The sequence below is a fragment of the Oncorhynchus tshawytscha genome, linkage group LG33 (assembly GCF_018296145.1).
Source record: "Oncorhynchus tshawytscha isolate Ot180627B linkage group LG33, Otsh_v2.0, whole genome shotgun sequence".
In the NCBI taxonomy this organism is placed as follows: domain Eukaryota; kingdom Metazoa; phylum Chordata; class Actinopteri; order Salmoniformes; family Salmonidae; genus Oncorhynchus; species Oncorhynchus tshawytscha.
The window spans coordinates 18,884,496-18,911,608 of NC_056461.1; the positions used below are offsets into that span (position 1 = coordinate 18,884,496).

The window sequence follows — 27,113 nt, forward strand, 5'->3', positions numbered from 1 at the left end:
GGGTGAGGTTGGAGAGGGATAGGGAGAGGGAGAGGCTGAGGTTGGAGAGGGATAGGGAGAGGGAGAGAGAGGGGTGAGGTTGGAGAGGGATAGGGAGAGGGAGAGAGAGAGGGAGAGAGGTGGGGGTGAGGTTGGAGAGGGATAGGGAAAGGGGAGAGGGAGAGAGAGAGGGGGTGAGGTTGGAGAGGGATAGGGAGAGGGAGAGAGAGAGGGTGAGGTTGGAGAGGGATAGGGAGAGGGAGAGAGGGTGAGGTTGGATAGGGAGAGGGTGAGGTTGGAGGGAGGGATAGGGATAGGGAGAGAGAGAGAGGGAGGGTGAGGTTGGATAGGGATAGGGAGAGGGAGAGAGAGAGAGAGAGAGAGAGAGAGGGGGTGAGGTTGGAGAGGGATAGGGAGAGGGAGAGAGAGAGGTCGAGAGAGGGATAGGGAAAGAGAGAGGGTGAGGTCGGAGAGGGATAGGGAGAGAGAGAGAGAGAGCGAGGGTAAGGTCGGAGAGGGATAGGGAGAGAGAGCGGGTGAGGTCGGAGAGGGATAGGGAGAGAGAGAGGGTGAGGTCGGAGAGGGAGAGAGAGAGGGTGAGGTCGGAGAGGGAGAGGGAGAGAGAGAGCGTGAGGTCGGAGAGGGATAGGGAGAGGGAGAGACAGAGAGAGAGGGGGTGAGGATGGAGAGGGAGAGGGAGAGAGAGAGATGGTGAGGTTGGAGAGGGATAGGGAGAGGGAGAGAGAGAGAGGGTGAGGTTGGAGAGGGATAGGGAGAGGGAGAGAGAGAGTGAGGTTGAAGAGGGATAGGGAGAGGGAGAGAGAGCGAGGGTGAGGTTGGAGAGGGATAGGGAGAGGGAGAGAGAGAGTGGGGTTGGAGAGGGATAGGGAGAAGGAGAGAGAGAGAGGGTGAGGTTGGAGAGGGATAGGGAGAGGGAGAGGGATAGGGCGAGGTTGAGAGAGGGGTAGGGGGAGGGAGAGAGAGAGAGAGAGGGTGAGGTTGGAGAGGGATAGGGAGAGGGACAGAGAGAGAGGGTGAGGTTGAGGAGGGATATGAAGAGGGAGAGAGAGAGAGGGTGAGGTTGGAGAGGGATAGGGAGAGGGAGAGAGAGAGGGTGAGGTTGGAGAGGGATAGGGAGAGGGAGAGAGAGAGAGAGGGTGAGGTTGGAGAGGGAGAGGGAGAGAGAGAGAGAGGGTGAGGTTGGAGAGGGATAGGGAGAGGGAGAGGGAGAGAGAGAGAGGGTGAGGTTGGAGAGGGAGAGGGAGAGGTGAGGTTGGAGAGGGAGAGGAGAGGTTGGAGAGAGGGTGAGGTTGAGAGGGAGAGGGAGAGAGAGAGAGGGTGAGGTTGGAGAGGGATAGGGAGAGGGAGAGAGAGAGAGAGAGAGGGGGTGAGGTTGGAGGGATAGGGAGAGGGAGAGAGAGAGAGGTTGGAGAGGGATAGGGAGAGGGAGAGGTGAGGTTGGAGAGGGATAGGGAGAGGGAGAGAGAGGGTGAGGTTGGAGAGGGAGAGGGGAGAGAGAGAGAGAGGAGAGGGTGAGGTTGGAGAGGGATAGGGAGAGGGAGAGAGAGAGAGAGAGAGGGTGAGGTTGGAGAGGGATAGGGAGAGAGAGAGAGAGAGAGGGTGAGGTTGGAGAGGGATAGGGAGAGAGAGGGAGGGTGAGGTTGGAGAGGGATAGGGAGAGGGAGAGAGAGAGAGGGAGGGTGAGGTTGGAGAGGGATAGGGAGAGGGAGAGGGAGAGGGAGAGAGAGAGGGAGGGTGAGGCTGGGGAGGGATAGGGAGAGAGAGAGAGAGAGAGTGAGGGGGAGGTTGGAGAGGGATAGGGAGAGGGAGAGAGAGAGGGAGAGAGAGAGAGAGTCAGGCTTCAGAGGCCACCATGCTCATTTGCATTTTAATAAAGCATATTCTTTATGGCCCCCACCCCTTTACACCCCCCATCTGGCTGGGCAGGGCCCCTGGGTGACACTTGTGCTGCTCTCCTCCTGCACGCCTCCACTGAACAAAGCACAACAGGTTACAATCTACTGCATGACACTACTGTGTAACGGGGGAGGGGTGGCAGGGAGCCTAGCGGTTAAGAGCGTTGGGCCGGTAACCGAAAGGTCAGGTCGCTGGTTTGATCCCAGAGCGGACTAGGTGAAAAATCTGCCTCTTGAGCCCTTGAGCAAGGCACTTGAACCCCAATTGCTTCTGTAAGTCGCTCTGGATAAGAACATCTGGAAGGCCCCTCTCTCTCTCCAACACCAACCCTGTAGGTACAGTACACCTCTCCACCGGGACAGTATCAGACAACAGTCATCCTCACCATCAGTTAGTTGAGTCAGTACAACTATATTTCCTTATCAGACTTACAACAGAAATACTTTCATATCATTTTTATTTGAACCTGTCCAAAAAATATACATTTACATGTCACTTTGGACCCTCTTAAAGGGAATGTCACACAATGGCTCAGTGGCTCAGATTCGGACAGCAACCCATTTAAACCTATGGTTCTACCCTAGTCCAACAGCACACTGGAGGTTCTCTAGCCCTGCTCCAGATGACTGTCATCACAACCTCTTCTCTCAGACCACAACCTCTCTACTATGTCTGGTTATCAGTCGACACAGTTCCTTAACCACGGTTACACGCTGGCACTCACGTCAGGACCACCTAAAAGCCGGTCCAGAAGCAGAGCTAACCACAGGACCACTGCTATTCAGTCCTCAACAGCTTTCAGAGAGTGTTATCGATATAGCGTTCTACCGAGTAGCCAATGATAGTAATTCATTGTGTATAAGAGGCTCAAATAGCAACAACAAAAAGCTGAAATAGCGCCATATAATTAGGTCCTTGAAGCCTCAATGAACTGTAGTGACTGAACATTCCTGTCAGGCTGGAGATATCCCAAGGCGACTGTGTACGAGTCCTCAATGGCACCCTAATTCCTTACATAGTGCACAACCTCATGGGCCCTGGCCAAAAGTAGTGCACTAGATAGGGAACACAGTGCCATTTGGGACAATAATATATTTGTGTATATCTTAACATAGTGGGGTTAAAACACACACACACATTGTCACACACTAGCTGCTAAAGCACAATATAACAGGGACCATTGATTCCATGCACTCCTTCCATGTATCCATGATCAATATTTGATGATCAGTGTGGTCTGGGCAGACAGAGCTGCGAATGGGGCCTATGAGGATAAGGGGGTGGGGGGGCTAACGTTGGGGTGCAGTAATGACATCCCATGTGCATAGGGAGGTTCCTCAACATGAATAATTAATCTGTACTCCCCAGTCAGCGATAAGAGGCTCGATATGGGGCATTATGAACGTCGGTGTCACGCCAGCTGTCAATCAAATGACATCCATTCATGTGCAACTCCAACTCAGGTGGTCTCTAGGGGGGAAGATGTCGGGGTTGGAGGGACGGAGATCCAGCACAGGGAGCAAACACTGGGGTTCCTAACAGGCATGTGCAGGGGACTTTCTATTATTGCCAAGTTTGGGCATATATTGCGTTTGACACCATATTAGGTCATCCCATACCCCCCCCTTCAGTGGAATCACTACAGGTCGTTATGAGGGCAGGGCAAGGTTCAATCTACCAGTGGTGGGTTAATGGTCAATGATGTAATACCATACCATACCCTCACCATAAACCTAGAATAACATAACAGTCACAATGGCCCAGAGCCAAAAAAAGATAAAGCTCTGCTTTGGTCTAATTGCTTAAGAACATTCAACAACACAGAGATACAGCCGAGCCTCTATTCATAAAGCGTCTCAGAGGAGGAGTGTTGATCTAGGGTCAGGTCCCCACCTGTCCATGTAATCTTATTCATTATGACCTAACAGGAAAAACTGCTCCTAGATCAGCGCTGCTCCTCACCTCTCCCTTCTTGACGGTCATGGACTGGCGTCTGGGCGTGGTCTCCTCGTTGATGCTGGACAAAAAGTTCTGGGAGATGCGGAGCGCGTCCTGGAGCAGGGGGTGGTCCGGGTGGCTGCAGGGCGTGTGCTTGAGCAGGTCCTGCAGAGTGGAACGTCAGATACACAGAGTTACAGTGCCTTACAAGCAGAGCCTGTGTTACAGTATTGGGATCGGCAGTTAAAACCAAGACAGTATTTAAAAATCACGTGGTGTGAGGTTCAGAGAGTTACCGGTACATAAAAATGAGCAGGAAAAAACAAAAAGGCAAACTGCGTGCTTTGCTGGCTGCCCTGTACTCACGTGCAGAACCAGGGTGCTGCGGGTCACTCTGTCCACTGGCTTGTACAGGAGAGCTTTAAGAGAGAAAGGAGAGACAGCAGCATGAATTACATTACAACCTAAGTCAGAGCAATATGACATGACCCCAGTCAAATACTGCCCGTGCTGTTTCCACTAGACAGGCCAAGAAAATGTGCACTAGCCTGTGGCAGTGATTTCACGGGTTGTCTTCATTAGTGCACACCGTATCAAAACCTTCTGCAACCGTACCAACCGTACCGCTTTGCAACCGGTAGGTCCTTCCTCGTTTCGGCCTATTTTCTTACTGTACCTTTCAGGTTCAGTAATGCTGTGGGCTACTTACTCTCCAGAGAGTTCTTGGCTGACTGGTCCTTCACGTCCTTGGTGCTCCTCACCTTGAGGTTCTGTAGGGACACAGAATGAGTGAACAGTGGGCAACATTGCACAGGGGAAGGAAAAACCTGAAACTAATCAACATGCCTCATACATGAACAATCATTCTGGTGCTGATAAATAATAGTAGTAGCCTGGCCCTTGGCTTGGTCAAAAGTAAGGCACTATACATGGAATAGAGTGTCATTCAGAACGCAGAGAGGCCTCCAGCACTGAGGACAGACACTTACTCATCCTGCACCCAATAAGCACACATCAGCATTTTTTTCCACTGTCACATTCAGATGGCAGAGAAACAATGCATTACTACATATCTCAATAAGAACACTGATTGATTGATTCTCTCCCTCAAATCCAGGCACCATCCTCAATGTTCACCGGTAGCTTTGGCTCAAGATTTTACGTAGCCGCGATCGTGGCTACACAAGGACTTTAGAATATTAGTCCAAAACAAGCCCCCCTGCTAGTCAAGAGATCTTAGTCAAATTTGGATTTGATCGTTTACCTCACGGACTCCCGTAGTCTGACAAGTAATGAAGCCTTACACCAAGACTTACCCCAGCTTCGTACGTCGTTGTCTAAACTGTTTCTCCCAAAGCACGACAGCACCACAGGCATGTTTAGTTAGTGTCCTTGCCCTGGCATTATGCTTCCCTGTTCAAGTAATTCCATATCCTATCTGAGAGAGACGTTCTTCCACTAGCATGGCTGGGCCCTTCAGGCTACCTGTAGAAGCTCAGTTTGGGGGGAGGATTAATGAATATATTAGCCTGTCCTGCTTCATCTGCACATAGGTGAGATGGAGTGCATTTCCCTACTTCAGGGCCTCTGGCCGCCGGGGGGCTCACAAAGCAACCAGAAACCCAAAATATTAACCACCACACCCTCTGCATTGTTCCACATCACGGCTGAACACACAGCTCACACACACACTTCTCCCTTCTGATTGGTTACAGCAATGGAGGCTGCTGAGGGGAGAACAGCTCATAATAATGGCTGGAACAGAGCTCATGGAATGGCATCAAACACATAGAAACCATGTGTCTGATGTATCTGTTACCATTCCACCTACTCCGCTCCAGCCATTACCACGAGGCCGTCCTCCCCAATTAAGGTACCACCATCCTCCTGTGTTGTACAGTATTCAAATGTGTTCTAATGGCAATGACTGGGATATTAGGTGGGTGGTGGCTGTGAAGGGGTTTGTGGGTAAAACGAATAGCCTAAAGCTGTTGAGTGGTGCCTTTGATACCCCACTGTCCTCTTTACACCGGGTAGCTGTGAAATGTTCTCTCAAAGATTTCCCCCTGTGTGCTTAATGGCCCACTTTCACCCACTTTCAGTGTACAACGCTTCCTCTCAGTCGGTCTCTCTACGCAGCGAGGCAGAGTGACCTGGGGCTGGGCCACAAAGCCGTTTCCTAAGACCTGGAGAAAGAGCTGCTTTCCTCTCAGGAAGAGAGCTTGAAGAGAAGCAGAACATCTTTGTTCAAACCGTCCCTTTGAGTATGGAGACGGGAGGCTGAGCGTGTCGGTGTACTTTCAGTGGAGGGATGTTTCCTTCTTGCCACCCCCAAGTCATCATCTCCCATCACCATGTCCAAAACAAGAGGTGTACCCCCTGGCCCCCAGAGTCAAGATGAAAGGACAAAACCCTCCCTCCTCCCCCTCTACCTCCGTGCCAGTTCACATTACCTCAGAGATTTCAGCGAACTGCGTGTTTGCCTGGCAGCACTTCTCCGCCGTCTCCACGGCAACCTCGTAGTTGTCCACAAAGGCCCGGTACACTCCCAGCTGGCTGGCCTGTCCGACAAACAGGGAGAGAGAGGGGACAAAATACAGGTCACATTGAAACACAGTCACCACTTTCCATAACCCATATTTACCAAAGTAGGCCTTCTGTTTGTATTGCTGTTTTGGGGGGAAAGAAGGATATGTTGGCATAATCACAACATGACAAATGACAGCTACAACCCCTGAGGGGTGAAGAAACAAAAACACAGACTTGGGGACACAGTTCGACAGACGGGGCAGTGTCATCCTCGCCACGGCGAGCGCCATCGTTTCTGCAGCGTACTCCTAGCCTACGGCTTTTGCCATGGTAGTGGAGTGGAGCATTTTGACGTTTATTGGAACGAGTCTTGTCCTTGAGGCAGAACTAAGCGATTTCCGCTCGATGGGCCAGCTGAAAAGTCAAAATTGGCCATATTATAAAAATTCATGAAAACAAATATGTGCTTTTGGTCTTAATTTAAGGTTAGGGTTTAGGGTTAGTAGTGTGGTTAAGGTTAGGTTAGGTTAAAAATCGGACTTTATGGCTTTGTGGCGGTGCCAGCTAGTGACCACTCCGCGGAGCTGCAGAACAATATTCACGACGGAAAACACTAACCTGCTGGAGTGGAGGCCTGCGCTGGGCTGAATAATTAGCGTCTGTGGTAACGGTTGCTGTGAAAGCACATTTGGAAATCTCATTCCGCCGTCCTAACTCCTTGAAACCCTGCCCGCCCAGTGACACTATTCATCTCCCTCGCGCTCAACAGCCCAATCTATTCTCCAGAATACAAGCGTGAGAGCAGGGGATAAAGAGGAGGGGACAGGATGTAGAGAACGGGCGTCCCCATTCAAGTCAATGGGTATAATGGGTGGACCGGCGGCAATTGCGAGTGTACCCATAGGAGCAAAGCAGGAAGTAAAAGCAGGAAGTAAAAGCAGGAAGTAAAAGCAGGAAGTAAAAGCAGGAAGTAAAAGCAGGAAGTAAAAGCAGGAAGTAAAAGCAGGAAGTAAAAGCAGGAAGTAAAAGCAGGAAGTAAAAGCAGGAAGTAAAAGCAGGAAGAGTACTCATCAATCTGCGCTGTAATTTGTTGAATCAACTCAACTGACATCACAAAAAATACATTCCATTGCATGAGCCACATAAGATAGCGTCATTTCTACATTACCTTGAAAATGATTGCGTCACAATACCAGGCAGCCATTGCGAGCGTACCAATGTGTTTATCAGTCAAATTGCCAGGGTTAGAGGTTCCAAGCCTGTTCTACTTCTATGGGGTAGAGTGTGTGAGCTCATCCCAATTCCCTCACATGCACATTATCCTCCCGGTGTGACCCCATGACCTCTATAGCATTTCATGTCCACTGCCATCACAAAAGAGACAATCGATTTTGGCACTCTGTCGAAAGAAACCCAGGTTTTTTCCAGGAGGTGCTGGATGTTACTGGGTAAAGCCATTTACAGCAATCCTATCCCCACTGTGTCTGAGTCCTGCCTCGGGCCAGAATCAATCTGCAGCACAGTGGACAGGAATTCAGAGCGTGACAATCCCACTATGGGCGGGGAGGAGCCGGAATGGCGGTAATAGCGCTGCAGACAACACAACGGGAGCCACTGGAGCCGCTCGGGACACACAGTTGTTGGATGAACGCACGGTGAGGTTTACAAGCATTTCGCTACACCCGCAAAAACATCTGATAAATATGTGTATGTGACCAATCAAATTGGATTTGAAATATGACGAGCGTAACCGCATGGTTGGGATGATTTTCTTATCTAGAATGTAACCTTACAATTCACATAGCATGTACAGTACATGTACATCATGTCAGTGTATATACTGAACACTTTGTGTAAATGACTCTTAAAATACACCATTGTTATCCATCTCTCCTAAACAAATAAATGGCAGTCTTCATGGTGTCTCAGTAGGCCTACATGAGAAACAGCAGTGAGGGAGCGTGCAACGAGGGGAAAACACTACTGTCTATTATTTAGCCCCATTTAGAGGCTTTCCAGGAGTTTTCGTCCCTTCTTTCTGGTAGTGATGTGCCGTTACTACTCCTCTGGCTGACAGGGAGAGACAGCTCTATCTGAGAGACTCTCTTCTCCTCCCCCTCTCGCTCCCCTCCTCCACCCTAAATGGCTGTCAGGTAGGGAGACTGTTTCTGCCGCATCGGCGGCGTCTCCCCCTGACTCTCATTGACTGACGTCTGTCGAGAGAGGAGAGGAGCAGGAATTGAGGGAATGATGACCTCTGCTACGATGGAGAGATTGACTGAGAGATACAGAAAGAGAGAGACAGAGAGAGATACAGAGAGAGAGAGGAAGAGACAGACAGACAGAGAGAGAGAGAGAGAGAGGACAGAGAAAGAGAGGGAGAGAGACAGAGAGGGAGAGAGACAGAGAGCGAGAGAGAGACAGAGAGAAAGAGAGAGACACAGAGAGAGAGAGAGAGAGGGAGAGAGACAGAGAGAGTCACAGAGAGAGAGAGGGAGACACAGAGAGAAAGAGATACAGAGAGACAGAGATACACAGAGAGAGAGAGAGAGAGAGGGAGAGAGAGAGACAGAGAGAGAGAGATACAGAGATACAGAGAGAGAGAGACAGAGAGGGAGAGACAGAGAGAGAGATACAGAGAGAGATACAGAGAGACAGAGATACACAGAGAGACAGAGATACTGAGAGAAAGGGAGGGAGGGAGTTATAGAGAGAGAGAGAAAGAGAGAGAGGGAGGGAGTTATAGAGAGAGAGAGAGAGAGAGAGGGAGGGAGTTATAGAGAGAGAGAGAAAGAGAGAGAGGGAGGGAGTTATAGAGAGAGAGAGAGAGAGAGATAAAGATAGATAGATAGATAGATAGAGAGAGAGGGAGGGAGGGATAGAGAGAGAGAGAGAGAGAGAGAGAGAGAGAGAGAGAGAGAGAGGGAGGGAGGGAGTTATAGAGAGAGAGATAAAGAGAGATAGAGAGAGAGAGGGAGGGAGGGATAGAGAGAGAGAGAGAGAGAGAGAGAGAGAGAGAGGGAGGGAGGGATAGAGAGAGAGAGATAGAGAGAGAGAGGGGAGGGATAGAGAGAGAGAGAGATAGAGAGAGAGAGAGAGGGAGGGAGGGGGAGTAGAGATACAGAGAGAGTCACAGAGAGAGAGAGAGACACAGAGAGAAAGAGATACAGAGAGACAGAGATACACAGAGAGAGAGAGAGAGAGAGAGAGGGAGAGAGAGAGACAGAGAGAGAGAGATACAGAGATACAGAGAGAGAGAGACAGAGAGGGAGAGACAGAGAGAGAGATACAGAGAGAAAGAGACAGAGAGAGATACAGAGAGACAGAGATACACAGAGAGACAGAGATACAGAGAGAAAGGGAGGGAGGGAGTTATAGAGAGAGAGAGAAAGAGAGAGAGGGAGGGAGTTATAGAGAGAGAGAGAGAGATAAAGATAGATAGATAGAGAGGAGAGGGAGGAGAGAGAGAGAGAGAGAGAGAGAGAGAGGGAGTTATAGAGAGAGAGAGATAAAGAGAGATAGAGAGAGAGAGGGAGGGAGGGATAGAGAGAGAGAGAGAGATAGAGAGAGAGAGGAGGGAGGGATAGAGAGAGAGAGAGAGAGAGAGAGAGAGAGAGAGAGAGAGAGAGAGAGAGAGAGAGCCTACTATCTATTAATTCAAATTGCTCCTCTCTCGATGCTTGTCTGCTGGGAGACGCAAAACGCAGAGATTGATCCCACTGTTTATCACATAGCAGACACATAGACAAGTGAGAAGGAGGAGAAAAAAACTAACAATTAATAAATAAAATGCAGAAAAGGATTCCGGCATGTGCTGCCCTGACAGATTAAACAGACAAATAAAATACTCCTTTTACATTTTTTTCCCTTTGTGTCATTTAGCAGACATTCTTATCCAGGGCGACATACAGGAGCAATTAGGGTTCAAGTGCCTTGCTCAAGGGCTCATCGGCAGATTTTTTCCACCTAAGTCCCTCATCGCTCGGCGTTTGGCATTATTTATAGGCTGCTTCTTAGTGACACAACGCTCAGTGTAGCATTCGTCTCAGTAGAAAAGACAGCATGGTGACACTCTCCTTCTCCCTGTCCACTGTCCCCTTACACACAGCACTCATGACAGGCCCAGCTCTCCTGCAGGGGGTGGCGATGTCATGTTGCCATGTTGCCATGTAGCCAGGTCCAGGGAGGGACTCATTAGGAAGTCCTCTGTCATCCCGAGTCAGGCTCCAGGCTCCGACAGACACAGGGCAGGGGGAACACCCCAAGGATCTGTCTTATGACCTCACCTGTTTCTGGAAGAGGTCCCCCACACGCTGGTGGTGGCTCCACTGCTGCACCCGGGGGAGCAGGCCGTCGTAGAACTCCTTGTGGACCTCGTAGAGCTCAGGCACTTTGAAGAAGATGGTCTCGATCTGGGGGATGGTCAGCACCGGCTGGGACGTGGTGGCTGCTGCCTTCAGAGGCTTCATAGGCTGAGAGAATAGGAGGGAGGGAGATAGAGAGAGAGTTTGTATAGTGTGTGTGTGTGTGTGTGTGTGTGTGTTCGTTGCAGCCTCTCACCAGTAGCAGTGCCTCCAGGTGGCTGAGGTAGGTCTCCTCGCTGGCCAGGATCCCAGACAGAACCCACTTCCTCATCTCCAGGCCTTTCTCCAGGTCCAACTCCGTCTGCAGCGAACACACAGGGAACAACAATGACAAAGGTGCACAATACAAGTACTGTACAGAATGAGACCATGCACACCAGGCATGACCATTAGTTTGAGTCTGAATGACAACAGCGTAGTGGGAAGATTAGAGGAGCAATAGTTTATAAAAGCTGGGGTGTGAAAGACACAGCTTCGTCTTTAAGGAAGCCATTGTTCTAGCATTCTTCCAGGCCAACCCAAGAGTAAAAACACTCAACATGCGGCCAAGGAAAGAGCTTTGGGCCGTCTCGCCTAACCAAGGAAACTAAAATAACTCTGGCAGTCAGGGTTTCCCGTGCGATGTAAGTTGGTATCTAAAAATGGCCCAGACAGAGGAGATTCATGGCAGGAGGCAAAGCTAACCCCCAGGCTCCAGGACAGAGGAGAGTCATGGCAGGAGGCAAAGCTAACCCCCAGGCTCCAGAACAGAGGAGAGTCATGGCAGGAGGCAAAGCTAACCCCCAGGCTCCAGGACAGAGGAGAGTCATGGCAGGAGGCAAAGCTAACCCCCAGGCTCCAGTACAGAGGAGAGTCATGGCAGGAGGCAAAGCTAACCCCCAGGCTCCAGGACAGAGGAGAGTCATGGCAGGAGGCAAAGCTAACCCCCAGGCTCCAGGACAGAGGAGAGTCATGGCAGGAGGCAAAGCTAACCCCCAGGCTCCAGGACAGAGGAGAGTCATGGCAGGAGGCAAAGCTAACCCCCAGGCTCCAGTACAGAGGAGAGTCATGGCAGGAGGCAAAGCTAACCCCAGGCTCCAGGACAGAGGAGAGTCATGGCAGGAGGCAAAGCTAACCCCCAGGCTCCAGGACAGAGGAGAGTCATGGCAGGAGGCAAAGCTAACCCCCAGGCTCCAGAACAGAGGAGAGTCATGGCAGGAGGCAAAGCTAACCCCCAGGCTCCAGGACAGAGGAGAGTCATGGCAGGAGGCAAAGCTAACCCCCAGGCTTCAGTACAGAGGAGAGTCTTGGCAGGAGGCAAAGCTAACCCCCAGGCTCCAGGACAGAGGAAAGTCATGGCAGGAGGCAAAGCTAACCCCCAGGCTCCAGGACAGAGGAGAGTCATGGCAGGAGGCAAAGCTAACCCCCAGGCTCCAGTACAGAGGAGAGTCTTGGCAGGAGGCAAAGCTAACCCCCAGGCTCCAGGACAGAGGGGAGTCATGGCAGGAGGCAAAGCTAACCCCCAGGCTCCAGGACAGAGGAGAGTCATGGCAGGAGGCAAAGCTAACCCCAGGCTTCAGTACAGAGGAGAGTCTTGGCAGGAGGCAAAGCTAACCCCCAGGCTCCAGGACAGAGGAAAGTCATGGCAGGAGGCAAAGCTAACCCCCAGGCTCCAGGACAGAGGAGAGTCATGGCAGGAGGCAAAGCTAACCCCCAGGCTCCAGTACAGAGGAGAGTCTTGGCAGGAGGCAAAGCTAACCCCAGGCTCCAGGACAGAGGGGAGTCATGGCAGGAGGCAAAGCTAACCCCCAGGCTCCGGGACAGAGGAGAATCATGGCAGGAGGCAAAGCTAACCCCCAGCTCCAGGACAGAGGAGAGTCATGGCAGGAGGCAAAGCTAGGAGAGAGTAGAGCAGGGTAGAGAAGGCCACGGCTGGGCCAGGTAGTACCTCTCCTGGGTCTGGGCTATCCAACCCATTCACTAAGCTGAAGTAAAGCTATCTGTGCCCAGCTACTACAGAACACAGCCTGTGGCTCCTTTAAAAGAGAGATTCTGAGAGTGGGGGGGGTAAGCTACAATAGAGAGGAATCTGACTACTGCCTTCATTTGGAGACTATGATGAGAATGTACTTTAGTCTCAGACAGGATAAGGGCAGACATAATGCGCGCTCAGGTAAGGGGCTTTTCTCTTTGTGTGATTGTGTGTGTTTGGTTTTACTATCCTTGTGGGAACCAGATGAACTCAAAAGGATAGTAAAACAAGGAAAATGGGGACATTTCGCCGGTCCCCACATAGAAAAAGGCTATTTTAGGTTTAGGGGTTAGATTTAAGGTTAGGGTTAGAATTAGAGGATAGGGGTTAAGGTTAGGTTAAGAATGGGAATCAGATGGGAATCAAAAAATGCATAAATGCTGAAATGAATGACACAATGCGAGAAAGCACCTTGTGTGTGTGTGTGTGTGTGTATGTATGTGTTAATGGGGGGGGTAAATGAGCCTGAAACTCCTGTTTCCATGGCCACTGCACAGGTAGTGGAAGCAGCAGATGTCAGTAAGAGTCTCTGGGGAACTACAGGGGTCCAGACAAACTGATGGACTCCATTACCAAAGGGTCTGTGCTGTGGATCCCATTACCCAGGGGTCTGTGCTGTGTTTGGTTCTGCTTCCCTGGCTCTTATACAACAGGCCCTTTCTGCTTCCATACTTCACAAGAGTGTTAAAAGAGAAGATCATTTAAAGTATTTTATTTGACAAGAGTATGCACGCTTTGGATGTTTGGACTAGCTACATGACTGAGAACAGATGTATGACCAAACTGTTGCCACAAAGTTGGAAGCAAAAACTATGAAAAACAGCCCCAGACCATTATTCCTCCTCCACCAAACTTTACAGTTGGTACGATGCATTCGGGCAGGTAGTGTTCTCCTGGCATCCGCCAAACACAGATTCATCTGTCGGACTGGAAGATGGTGAAACGTGATTCATCACTCCAGAAAACTAGTTTCCACTGCTCCAGAGTCCAATGGCGGCTTCACATGGTGATCTTAGGCTTGTGTGCAGCTGCTCGGCCATGGAAACCCATTTCATGAAGCTCCTGACGAACAGTTCTTGTGCTGACGTTGCTTCCAGAGGTAGTTTGGAACTCGGTAGTGAGTGTTGACAGACAATTTTTACGCTCTACGTGCGTCAGCATTCAGAGGTCCCGTTCTGTGAGCTTGTGTGGACTACCACTACGCGGCTGAGCCGTTGTTGCTCCTAGACGTTTCCACTTCATAATAACAGCACTTACAGTTGACTGGGGCAGCTCCAGCAGGGCAGAAATTTGACAAACTGACTTATTGGAAAAGTGGCATCCTATGACGGTGCCACGATGAAAGTCACGGAGCTCTTCAGTAAGGTCATTCCACTGCCAATGTTTGTCTATGGAGATTACATGGCTCTGTCCTTGATTTTATCCACCTGTCAACAACGGGTTTGGCTGAAATAGCCGAATCCACTAATTTGAGGGGTGTCCTCATACCTTTGTATATATAGTGTATCTGCACATATGTGATGTAGTACGTCATTTTCGGGGACCACTCTTAGAACCACTGGCTTGAAAGTAACAGAGAATCTCTTTAAATAAAAATGAGTGAAGAGAACATTTTGTGAAACCTTCTCGAGTTATAACGGGCCCAGCCAGCCCACGTTTCCATTGTGGAGTTGAGTGAGGAGGGAAAGCAATGCGTGTTTATTCATTCATTCACTGCTCAGGCCCAGACAATCCTCCTCACCTCGGGAGGGCCCATCACATCTCCATAATAACATATTTTATTCATTGTCACGGCAACAACTAATGAGCCCCTCTCAGTGTGCAGACAGCCAAGACAGGGGGGGGGGGGCTAACAACAGCAGCCACTCCCTTACAGTAGGTACATACTGTACACACAACTAAAAGAGTCGAGTGTGTCCGGTGTGTGTGTGTATGTGTGTGTGTGTGTAAATAGTAGGACAATCAAAGGGAAAGCACCCACCCAAAGTCAGTCTACAGTAACTTTGTGTACCTTGACTTGTGTACATTTCTCATTCACTAAATACATCCTAAATACACAACTAGCTAATAGCATGGATTCATCATCGCTACCGATTTGTTCAAGTAGGTCTCAAGCTAATTGCTCACTGGAAATACACCATAATATATACTAACAGTTATTATCATATGAGTAAGCCTAATAACTGAGGACATTGAGAGAAACGTAGAAACATTGAAATAGCATGTATTCTCTTCTCTCTGTCTCCCATGGCAGCGAGACGTCAGTTTCCATAAGGTTCAAAGCCAGGTAGGAGGCGGTGTGGGCATCTCATTTTATAATAGCCCTGTTCACTTTCATTTCTCATATTTTCTCTGGAAAAACACCATCGTCCCTCTCTCTGAAGTATTTATTAACGAAACACTCGGGTGTAACCCGAAATATAAACATCTGAATAATCTTGTTCTGTACAGGAGTGAGTTATTGTACTGTAATACTTTCCATTTCAAGAGAGACCGACTAACTAGGCATTGACAGAGAGATACAGTGGGGCAAAAAAGTATTTAGTCAGCCACCAATTGTGCAAGTTCTCCCACTTAAAAAGATGAGAGGCCTGTAATTTTCATCATAGGTACACTTCAACTATGACAGACAAAATGAGAAAAAAAATCCAGAAAATCACATTGTAGGATTTTTAATGAATTTATTTGCAAATTATGGTGGAAAATAAGTATTTGGTCAATAACAAAAGTTTCTCAATACTTTGTTATATACCCTTTGTTGGCGATGACAGAGGTCAAACGTTTCCTGTAAGTCTTCACAAGGTTTTCACACACTGTTGCTGGTATTTTGGCCCATTCCTCCATGCAGATCTCCCCTAGAGCAGTGATGTTTTGGGGCTGTTGCTGGGCAACACGGACTTTCAACTCGCTCCAAAGATTTTCTATGGGGTTGAGATCTGGAGACTGGCTAGGCAACTCCAGGACCTTGAAATGCTTCTTACGAAGCCACTCCTTCATTGCCCGGGCGGTGTGTTTGGGATCATTGTCATGCTGAAAGACCCAGTCACGTTTCATCTTCAATGCCCTTGCTGATGGAAGGAGGTTTTCACTCAAAATCTCACGATACATGGCCCCATTCATTCTTTCCTTTACACGGATCAGTCGTCCTGGTCCCTTTGCAGAAAAACAGCCCCAAAGCATGATGTTTCCACCCCCATGCTTCACAGTAGGTATGGTGTTCTTTGCATGCAACTCAGCATTCTTTGTCCTCCAAACACGACGAGTTGAGTTTTTACCAAAAAGTAATATTTTGGTTTCATCTGACCATATGACATTCTCCCAATCTTCTTCTGGATCATCCAAATGCTCTCTAGCAAACTTCAGACGGGCCTGGACATGTACTGGCTTAAGCAGGGGGACACGTCTGGCACTGCAGGATTTGAGTCCCTGGCGGCGTAGTGTGTTACTGATGGTAGGCTTTGTTACTTTGGTCCCAGCTCTCTGCAGGTCATTCACTAGGTCCCCCCGTGTGGTTCTGGGATTTTTGCTCACCATTCTTGTGATCATTTTGACCCCATGGAGTGAGATCTTGCGTGGAGCCCCAGATCGAGGGAGATTATCAGTGGTCTTGTATGTCTTCCATTTCCTAATAATTGCTCCCACAGTTGATTTCTTCAAACCAAGCTGCTTACCTAGTGCAGATTCAGTCTTCCCAGCCTGGTGCAGGTCTACAATTTGGTTTCTGGTGTCCTTTGACAGATCTTTGGTCTTGGCCATAGTGATGTTTGGAGTGTGACTGTTTGAGGTTGTGGACAGGTGTCTTTTATACTGATACCAAGTTCAAACAGGTGCCATTAATACAGGTAACGAGTGGAAGACAGAGGAGCCTCTTAACTTCTTGGATGTAGGGGGCGCTCTTTTAATTTATGGATAAAAAAACATGCCCGTTTTAAGCGCAATATTTTGTCACGAAAAGATGCTCGACTATGCATATAATTGGCAGCTTTGGAAAGAAAACACTCTAAGGTTTCCAAAACTGCAAAGATATTATCTGTGAGTGCCACAGAACTCATGCTACAGGCGAAACCAAGATGAAACTTCAACCAGGAAATGGGCAGAATTTTTGAAGCTCTGTTCTCCATTGTCTCCTTATATGGCTGTGAATGCGCCGGGAATGAGCCTGCCCTTTCTATCGTTTCTCCAAGGTGTCTGCAGCATTGTGACGTATTTGTAGGCATATCATTGGAAGATTGGCCATAAGAGACTACATTTACCAGGGGTCCGCCCGGTGTCCTTTGTCTAAATTGGTGCGTACAAGCTGCACGAAGTCATCCAGTGATTGAGAGGAGAGAGGAGGCTTTCAACGAACGATATATCATGAAGAGATATGTGAAAAACACCTTGAGGATTGATTCTAAACAACGTTTACCATGTTTCAGTCGATATTATGGAGTTAATTTGGAAAAAACGTTTGGCGTTTTGAAGACTGAATTTTCGGGTTTTTTTGGTAGCCAAAACGGAGCAATTTCTCCTAAACAAATCATCTTTCAGGAAAAACTGAGCATTTGCTATCTAACTGAGAGTCTCCTCATTGAAAACATCTGAAGTTCTTCAAAGGTAATAATTTTATTTGAATGATTTTCTGGTTTTTGTGAAAATGTTGTCTGCTGATGCTAACGCTAAATGCTACGCTAGCCGCGCTAGCTGTTACACAAATGCTTATTTTGCAATGGTTGAGAAGCATATTTTGAAAATCTGAGATGACAGTGTTGTTAATAAAAGGCTAAGCTTGAGAGCTAGCATATTAATTTCATTTCATTTGCGATTTTCATGAATAGTTAACGTTGCGTTATGGTAATGAGCTTGAGGCTGTATTCACGATCCCGGATCCGGGATGGCTCGACGCAAGAAGATAAAGAAGAAGTTACAAGTCTGTGAGAGCCAGAGATCTTGCTTGTTTGTAGGTGACCAAATACTTATTTTCCACCATAATTTGCAAATAATTTCATTAAAAATCCTACAATGTGATTTTCTGGATTTCTTTTCTTCTCATTTTGTCTGTCATAGTTGAAGTAGTTGAAAATTACAGGCCTTTCTCATCTTTTTAAGTGTGAGAACTTGCACAATTGGTGGCTGACTAAATACTTTTTTGCCCCACTGTATGCTACAGGGGCGCCTGGCGGTTAGTCTATCTAGTTATTCAACGTCTCGGTGTTGATATCTGCCACATTGCATCCCACGATGACTTTCCTTTTAGTCAGGCAACAAACATTGCCAGGCAGTGGGGACTCGTTAAAGACATTTAACAGCCCTGAGGAGAATCTTAACGCTTCAGAAGAGTTGGCTGGGCCCACAGACATGAGAGTGACCTTTTTCCAGGTCGTTGCCTCAGGGGTGATGTGATCACTAAGGAATGGCCTGATGGTAGTGGAAGACTCTGGGGGAGATGCACTGTACAGTGCATTCGGACCCCCTGAATTTTTCCACATCTTGTAACGTTGAAGCCTTATTCTAAAATTGATTAAGTTGATTTGTTCCCTCATCAATCTACACACAACACCACATACTGACAAAGTAAAAACAGGTTTGTAGAAATGTTAGCAAATTTATTGCAAAATTAAAAACGGAAATATAATCTTCACATAAAAATTCAGACCCTTTACTCAGTACTTTGTTGAAGCACCTTTGACAGCGATTACAGCCTCGAGTCTTCTTGGATAGGACGCTACAAGCTTGACACACCTGTATTTGGGGAGTTTCTCCCATTCTTCTCTGCAGATCCTCTCAAACTTTGTAATGTTGGATGGAGAGCGTCGCTGCACAGCTATTTTCAGGTCTCTCCAGTGATGTTCGGTCGGGTTCAATTCCAGGCTCTGGCTGGGCCACTCAGGGACATTCAGAGCCTTGTCCCGAAGCCACGCCTGCATTGTCTTGGCTGTGTGCTTAGTGATGATGTCCTGTTGGAAGGTGAACCTTCACCCCAGTCTGAGGTCCTGGGCGCTCTGGAGCAGGTTTTCATCAAGGATCTCTGTACTTTGCTCCATTCATCGTTCCCTCGATCCTGACTAGTCTCCACGTCCCTGCCACTGATTTTATACACCTGTCAGCAACGGGTGTAGCAGAAAAAGGTCCCATGGTGCTGCCACCACCATGTTTCACCCTAGGGATGGTGCCTGGTTTCCTCCAGACGTGACGCTTGGCATTCAGGCCAAAGAGTTCAATCTTGGATTCATCAAACCGGAGAATCTTGTTTCTCATGGTCTGAGAGTCCTTTAGGTGCCTTTTGGCAAACTCCAATTGGGCTGTCATGTGCCTTTTATTGAGGAGTGGCTTCCGTCTGTCCACTCTACCATAAAAGCCTAATTGATGGAGTGCTGCAGAGATGGTTGTCCTTCTGGAAGTTTCTCCTATCTCCACAGAGGAACTCTGGAGCTCTGTCAGAGTGACCATCAGGTTTTTGGTCACCTCCCTCACCAAGGCCCTTCTTCTCCATTGCTCAGTTTGGCCGGGCGGCCAGCTCCAGGAAGAGTCTTGGTGGTTCCAAACTTCTTCCATTTAAGAATGATGGAGGCTACTGTGTTGTTGGGGACCTTCAATGCTGAAGACATTTTTTGGTACCCTTCTCAAGATCTGTACCTCGACACAATCCTGTCTCTGAACTCTATGGACAATTCCTTCAACCTCATGGCTTGGTTTTTTGCTCTGACATGCACTGTCAACTGTGGGACCTTATCTAGACAGGTGTGAACCTTTCCAAATAATTGTATAAAGGGCTCCCGAGTGGCGCAGCAGTCTAAGGCACTGCATCTCAGTGCTAGAGGCGTCACTACAGACCCTGGTTCAATCCCGGGCTGTATCACAACCGGCCGTGATCTCCCATAGGGCGGCGCACAATTGGCCCGGCATCGTCCGGGTTAGGCGAGGGTTTGGCCAGGGAAGGCTGTCATTGTAAATAAAAATTGACTTGCCTAGTTAAATAAAATATATAAAAATTGTGTCCATTCAATGGAATTTACCACAGGTGGATTTCAATCAAGTTGTAGAAACATCTCAAGGATGATCAATGGAAACAGGATGCACCTGAGCTCAATTTTTGAGTCTCAAAAGGGTCTTACGTATTTGTAATACATTTGCAAACAAAATGACAACTGTTTTCGCCTTGTCATTATGGGGTATTGTGTGTAGAATAATGAGGAACATTTTTTATTTGATCAATTTCAGAATAAGGCTGTAATGTAACAAACTGTATCTATAAAAGTATGTGGACACCCCTTCAAATTAGTGGATTCGGCTAATTCAGCTACACCGTTGCTGACAGGTGTATAAAATCGAGCACACAGCCATGCAATCACCGTCATAGGTTTCAAGCCTAAGATCACCATGCGCAATGCCAAGCGTCGGCTGGAGTGGTGTAAAGCTTGCCACTGCCATTGGACTCTGGAGCAGTGGACACGAGATGAATCACGCTTCACCATCTGGCAGTCCGATGGACAAATCTGGGTTTGGCGGATGCCAGGAGAACACTACCTGCCCGAATGCATCGTACCAACTGTAAAGTTTGGTGGAGGAGGAATAATGGTCTGGGGCTGTTTTTCATGGTTCGGGCTACTGTAGGCCCCTTAGTTCCAGTGGAGGAAAATCTTAACGCTACAGCATATAATGACATTCGAGAGGATTCTGTGCTTTCAACTTTGTGGCAACTGTTTGGGAAGGCACTATCCTGTGTCAGCATGACAATGCCCCTGTGCACAAAGGGAGGTCCATGAAGAAATAGTTTGTTGAGATTGATGTGGAAGAACTTGACTGACCTGCACAGAGCCCTGACCTCAACCCCATCAAACACCTGCACAGAGTCCCCGCATCAATGTTCACTCAATCCCTGCTATTGTATAACAAATCCATCACTCTTTGTGGACAGTGAGAGACCGAGAGGGAGAGAGAGAGAGAGAGAAAGAGTGTGTGTGTGCTTATTAAAACCAATGAGTGAGACAAACCCAAATGGTCAGAGGTTGGGTGCACCCCAGGGACTCATCATTTATTAGAAGATTCAACCATCAAGCAATTTGACAAGCGCTCTCTCTGCCACTGAGGCGAGACAGGGGCGGGTCATAGGCCTTCCTTTATGACCATTGATGTGGCTACTTCCTCCAGGCGAGAGAGCGACTGCAGCACAGTGTGTTTAGCACGACACATACTCACACTGCACCAGGCTAACAGTGAGGTGTACACACACACCTATCACAGGTTCAATCACGTCACAAAAACCGCAATATAACTTAGGTAATACAGCTAATTGATGACGATAATAAGCTTACAGGTAGTTAGATGACGTGCCTCAGAGATAAGTGTCTATGTCTCTTCATGGTTGAGGTCGTGAGGGAGGGCCAGAGGGTGATAGAATAGAGACCCACAGTGGAGGTGACATAATACCCATAAAACCAAGCGGTCAAACAGGGAAATGGTTCCAATCGTTTTTTTACAGCATTCATTTTCCCCATAGGGGATTTTAGAAACACTTAAAACAAGGGCTGCGTTTCTGCTTCGCCTGTTGTGACAACCATGTAAATCTCTCTCGGACAAGATGACTTTTATCAATATATTCGGCTCCGTCTACTCTCAGGTTTGAACATGCTAATTAGCGTCAAAGTGGACATCATGCAAAACCACAAATCCCTGCGAGCACCTGCACGTCACCTCTTGTGTCAACTTAAAACTTGTACAAGACAGTTCACAGAATTGTCCATTTTTTAATTTTACCTTTATTTAACCAGGCAAGTCAGTCAAGAACACATTCTTATTTTCAATGACGGCCTGGGAACAGTGGGTTAACTGCCTGTTCAGGGGCAGAACGACAGATTTGTACCTTGTCAGCTCGGGGGTTTGAACTCACAACCTTCCGGTTACTAGTCCAACGCTCTAACCACTAGGCTACCTGCCGTTTAAAGAAATGTAACCAATTTATTCATTACTACATTTAGGTAACATTATAGTGATAGTTAATCCAGAGATTCGGCAGTCTCGTTCAGACCATCATGGCATTTGTAGCTATTTATGATAGCCACATTAGCAGCTAATTAGCATTTCATCTTGTGGGGTTAAATGCAGGCGAATATATTGATAAAAGTCACCTTGTCCTAGAGAGATTTACACGTTTATCAAAACGTCATGCCAGGGTGAGCCTACACGAAACACAGACCATATTTGAAGTGTTTCTAAAATCCCCTATGGGGAAAATGAATGGTGTAAAAAACAATTGGAACCATTTCCCTGTTTGACCGCTAGGTCTTATGGGCATTGTGACTCATACTGTGGTACTCTATAGACTGGGAAGGAATTCCCTGTTCGATATGAGGAGCTTCCTGGAATGAGTGGGAGATGCCCTTTGTGGTAGACTTAATTGAAGTGGGAAGGGGCACACTCACCGACTTGGAGGACTCAAGGGATCCAGAGGAGAGGGTGTCTCGGCTGCTGCGGCTCTTAGAGCTGAGGTGTGGCGAGGAGGAGGGCGAGTCATCGATGTAGGGCAGGATGTCATGGTGGCGCCTCTGCTCCTCCGCACGGTCTGCATCATAACCATAAGTGGGAGGGGTCCCCGTGAACGGACCGTCTGTGAGTGGAGGGAACAAACGCCAGTCAAATCATTTCTAGTCGTGATCATGTTGTTGAGTTACAGTATATATGTTTCTTTATCCTAGTATGTCTTGGACAGTTCCGTTTGTAGGCCAAATTCCTTCAAGGCCAGGAGGCTGAGTACAGTGCAGAGTTCTGGGAAGTGTGTGTGTGTAATGCTGAGTGGAAGGCATCTGAGTCAGAATGTCAGAGACCTTTTGGTCAACCCCCCACACACATACATACCCCCCACGACAGCTGACCATGGTTCATGTGTGCTGATTGGCCTCTGAAACCTCTCTCTGTCTCTCTCGCTCTCTGTGTCTCGCTCTCTGTGTCTCTCTCTGTGTGTCTCTCTCTGTGTGTCTCTCTCTGTGTGTCTCTCTCTGTGTCTCTCTCTGTGTGTGTCTCTCTGTGTGTGTCTCTTTGTGTGTGTCTCTCTCTCTCTCTCTCTGTGTCTCTTACTGTGCCACTCTCTCCGTCTCTCTCGCTCTCTGTCTCTCTCTCTGTGTCTCTCTCTCTGTGTCTCTCTCTGTGTGTCTCTCTCTGTGTGTCTCTCTCTGTGTGTCTCTCTCTGTGTGTCTCTCTCTGTGTGTCTCTATCTCTGTGTCTCTATTTCTGTGTCTCTCTCTCTCTTCTCCCACTCTCTTTCTCTCTCCTTCCATGCAGCCAGTCTCCTCTCTCTCCTTCCCATGAGTACAGCAGAGTAATCTAATCTCTATCTAAGTGTGAGGTATCCCACTCTCCCCCTGCCTGCCTGGGTGTCCACTGCCCACTGTGCCCTGAGCCTACTGCCCATAGTGACTTTCTGTCTGCCTACTGGCTAGTGCCCACTGCTGCAAGCCGCCCTGCAGCGGCATGCTGCCAGGCCATGCCAGGGCAACACAGAGGGACTGTCTGTCTGAGGATGGGCACACCGCCTGCCCGGTGTCCGCCCAGTACCCCATGCCAAGGGCCATTAAGAGAGACACTAGTAAAGTACGTGCCAGAGGAACACTCACAGATGACTGTGTGAGTAGAGTAGTAGTCTGTGATGGCTGTAGTCACAACCAAGAATGGCCTACCTGACCACACAAGACCACGACCACCACTGAATACAACAAGGTATCTGCTGCACGAGAGAAGATCTTTTGGCAGAGGGGCGTATCAGGACAAAACACCACGGCAAGTAGAGTAACAGAGTTGTTTACCGTGCCTTAGTGTTGAAGTATAACCACCCACGACTCAAAGACATCCAAACACACATTAACTAAGTCAACCTGTCAATCCCCTAAGCATGTATTCTGTACAGGCCTGTATTAGTGGTCTGTTTGTGTGTGTTATGCGCCTGGCCTCAGAGCAGTATGGAGGGATTAGATATCATAAGGCAGTCATGGGTCAGGGGTAAGGTCACTGTGCTTTAGCTCCTAGCCCCTGGGAACATACCGTATCTCAGACCCATCCATAGACAGTCCCCTCCAGGCCCAGACAGAGTCTACAGTATAACAGCCCCTCGAGCCCAGTGAGTCTCTACCCCCCCCTCTTTGCACAGGTCCTCCATTTGTCCGCTGGCAGGCTCCACAGCTGCAGTCATACTCATTCTGGTCACACCCCAGCTCCCGCTTCCTGCCTAACCCCGAGCAGTCCCCACATGGGAGGAATCCAGCACGCACGCACCCACGCACACACAAACACACAAACCCTCGGCCCCATCTCTCCAACTCTCAAAAAGTCCACTCATTGATTTCCTCTTGGAACCATTGGCAGCCCAGCCATCGCCAACAGGGAAAAACACAGTGAAATCACATTGGCATGGAAACATTATTTTTTTTTGGGGGGGGGGGTGTAAGAGGCCTTTTTCCCCAAGCAGGTGGAAAAGTACAATCACACAGGGGAAAGCAGGTGTTCAGATGCCATGGCAACGCATGGGTCTTTTCCAAAACACCAGAGGGCGGGGTCTACAGAAGTATCATGTGACTTGACTTCCAGAAACACTGGTCTATTGATGCCAGCTCTAGGTAACTGTATAAAGGACACCTACTTCGGTGCTGTTGTGAATGGTGTACTTTTCTGTGCGTGGGTTTGAGTGTGTGTGTGCGCATAGGTTCGTGTGTGTATGTGTGTCTGCCGCCAGTCAGCTAGCAGTGTGAAGGAGACCTCTGCCCCTGGAGCGTGACATGGCGGAGTCTCCCAGCCCTCCTCTGCTCAGTAGCCCTGTCGTTTCCTTCACTGTTCCCCCTCTTTTCCTCCTCTCCTTCTACCTCTCCTCTCCTCCTCCAGCTGAAGGCGAGGCTGACTGCTGCCCTGACATCTGGGAAGGCCATTGGCTTCTAGTTGAAAACAAAGTGAAGAGGCCTCTCCACAGACAGACTGTTCTCTTTCTGGTGTACACACATTACTCTCATGCATATACACACACATACGTCCCAACCGTGTAGGTGAATACACACACATACATATGCGCATTCAAGCATTTTTCCTAAACTCTTGTGTACAGACGTGGCCAAAAGTTTTGAGAATGACACAAATATACATTTTCACAAAGTCTGCTGCCTCAGTTTGTATGATGGCAATTTGAGTGTACTCCAGAATGTTATGAAGAGTGATCAGATGAATTGCAAGTCCCTCTTTCCCATGCAAATGAACTGAATCCCCCAAAAAACATTTCTGCTGCATTTCAGCCCTGCCACAAAAGGACCAGCTGACATCATGTCAGTGATTCTCTCGTTAACACAGGTGTGAGTGTTGACGAGGACAAAGCTGGAGATCACTCTGTCATGCTGATTGAGTTTGAATAACAGACTGGAAGCTTCAAAAGGAGGGTGGTGCATGGAATCATTGTTCTTCCTCTATCAACCATGGTTACCTGCAAGGAAACAGGTGCCGTCATCATTTCTTTGCACAAAAAGGGCTTCACAGGCAAGGATATTGCTGCCAGTAAGATTGCACCTAAATCAACCATTTATCGGATCATCAAGAACTTCAAGAAGAGCGGTTCAATTGTTGTGAAGAAGGCTTCAGGGCGCCCAAGAAAGTTCAGCAAGCGCCAAGACCGTCTCCTAAAGTTGATTCAGCTACGGAATCAGGGCACCACCAGTACAGAGCTTGCTCAGGAATGGCAGCAGGCAGGTGTGAGTGCATCTGCATGCACAGTGAGGCGAAGACTTTTGGAGAATGGCCTGGTGTCAAGAAGGGCAGCAAAGAAGCCACTTCTCTCCAGGAAAAACATCAGGGACAGACTGATATTCTGCAAAAGGTACAGGGATTGGACTGCTGAGGACTGGGGTAAAGTCATTTTCTCTGAATCCCCTTTCCGATTGTTTGGGGCATCCTGAAAAAAGCTTGTCCGAAGAAGACAAGGTGAGCGCTACCATCAGTCCTGTGTCATGCCAACAGTAAAGCATCCTGAGACCATTCATGTGTGGGGTTGTTTCTCAGCCAAGGGAGTGGGCTCACTCGCAATTTTGCCCAAGAACACAGCCATGAATAAAGAATGGTACCAACACATCCACCGAGAGCAACTTCTCCCAACCATCCAGGAACAGTTTGGTGACAAACAATGCCTTTTCCAGCATAATGGAGCACCTCGCCATAAGGCAAAAGTGATAACTAAGTGGCTCCGGGAACAAAACATTGATATTTTGTGTCGATGGCCAGGAAACTCCACAGACCTTAATCCTATTGAGAACTTGTGGTCAATCCTCAAGAGGCGGGTGGACAAACAAACAACCCACAAATTCTGACAAACTCCAAGCATCGATTATGCAAGAATGGGCTGCCATCAGTCAGAATGTGGCCCAGAAGTTAATTGACAGCATGCCAGGGCAGATTGCAGAGGTCCTGAAAAAGAAGGGTCAACACATCAAATATTGACTCTTTGCATCAACTTCATGTAATTATCAATAAAAGCCTTTGACACTTATGAAATGCCTGTAATTATACTTCAGTATTCCATAGTAACATATGACAAAAGTATCTCAAGACACTGAAGCAGCAAACGTTGTGAAAATTAATATTTGGCCACGACTGTATGTGCGATTTAAAAGAGATACTAGTGCCTGGATACTGAAGGAAAGCTTGACCTAAACACACAGATGAAATGTTCAGTGACTAAACACAGTCAGTCCCTGTGGTGTAGAGAAAGAGAGAGAGAGAGAGAGAGAGAGAACGAAGGCGGTTAAGAGAAAGACTGGGAAAATGTATGGAGTAGGGCAGAGACAGACACAGAGAGAGAGAGAGCGAGAGAGAGAGAGAGACAGACAGAGAGAGAGGAGTGGTCTGAGGCAGACCCAGACATGCATCAGGCAGAAAGCACTTTTACTAAGGGAGGGAGGGAGGTAGAGAGGGGAAGGGAGGGGGAGAGAGGGAGAGAGAGAGGGAGAGAGGGAGAGAGAGAGGGGGAGAGTCATAAATCTGCTCCTGCCCACAACGCATTTATGGAGCGAGAGAAGACGTGAAGAGAAGAGGAGGAGAAGACGTGGAGAGAATAGCAGTAGAAGACATGGAGCACAGCACATCTCATCTCACCCAGCATAGTACACCCCACCTCACCTCACCCAGCACAGTACACCCCACCTCACCCAGCACAGTACACCCCACCTCACCCAGCATAGTACACCCCACCTCACCCAGCATAGTACACCCCACCTCACCCAGCATAGTACACCCCACCTCACCCAGCATAGTACACCCCACCTCACCCAGCATAGTACACCCCACCTCACCCAGCATAGTACACCCCACCTCACCCAGCACTGTACACCCCACCTCACCCAGCACTCTACACCCCACCTCACCCAGCACTGTAC

General features: G+C 48.4%; 1 protein-coding gene across 2 annotated transcripts in view; it reads right to left on the reverse strand.

The window, feature by feature from the left end:
* LOC112230927 (breakpoint cluster region protein) overlaps window positions 1-27,113 on the reverse strand; it is a 127,304-nt gene that overhangs the window by 16,695 nt on the left and 83,496 nt on the right. For both annotated transcript variants that reach the window (XM_024397330.2, XM_024397329.2), the window contains exons 2-8: window positions 22,140-22,324; window positions 10,924-11,028; window positions 10,650-10,835; window positions 6,288-6,395; window positions 4,544-4,604; window positions 4,201-4,253; window positions 3,859-3,999 (exon numbers count right to left, since the gene is read on the reverse strand). In XM_024397330.2, the coding sequence (XP_024253098.1) occupies window positions 3,859-3,999; window positions 4,201-4,253; window positions 4,544-4,604; window positions 6,288-6,395; window positions 10,650-10,835; window positions 10,924-11,028; window positions 22,140-22,324 (839 nt within the window). The remainder of the gene's footprint in view (window positions 1-3,858; window positions 4,000-4,200; window positions 4,254-4,543; window positions 4,605-6,287; window positions 6,396-10,649; window positions 10,836-10,923; window positions 11,029-22,139; window positions 22,325-27,113) is intronic.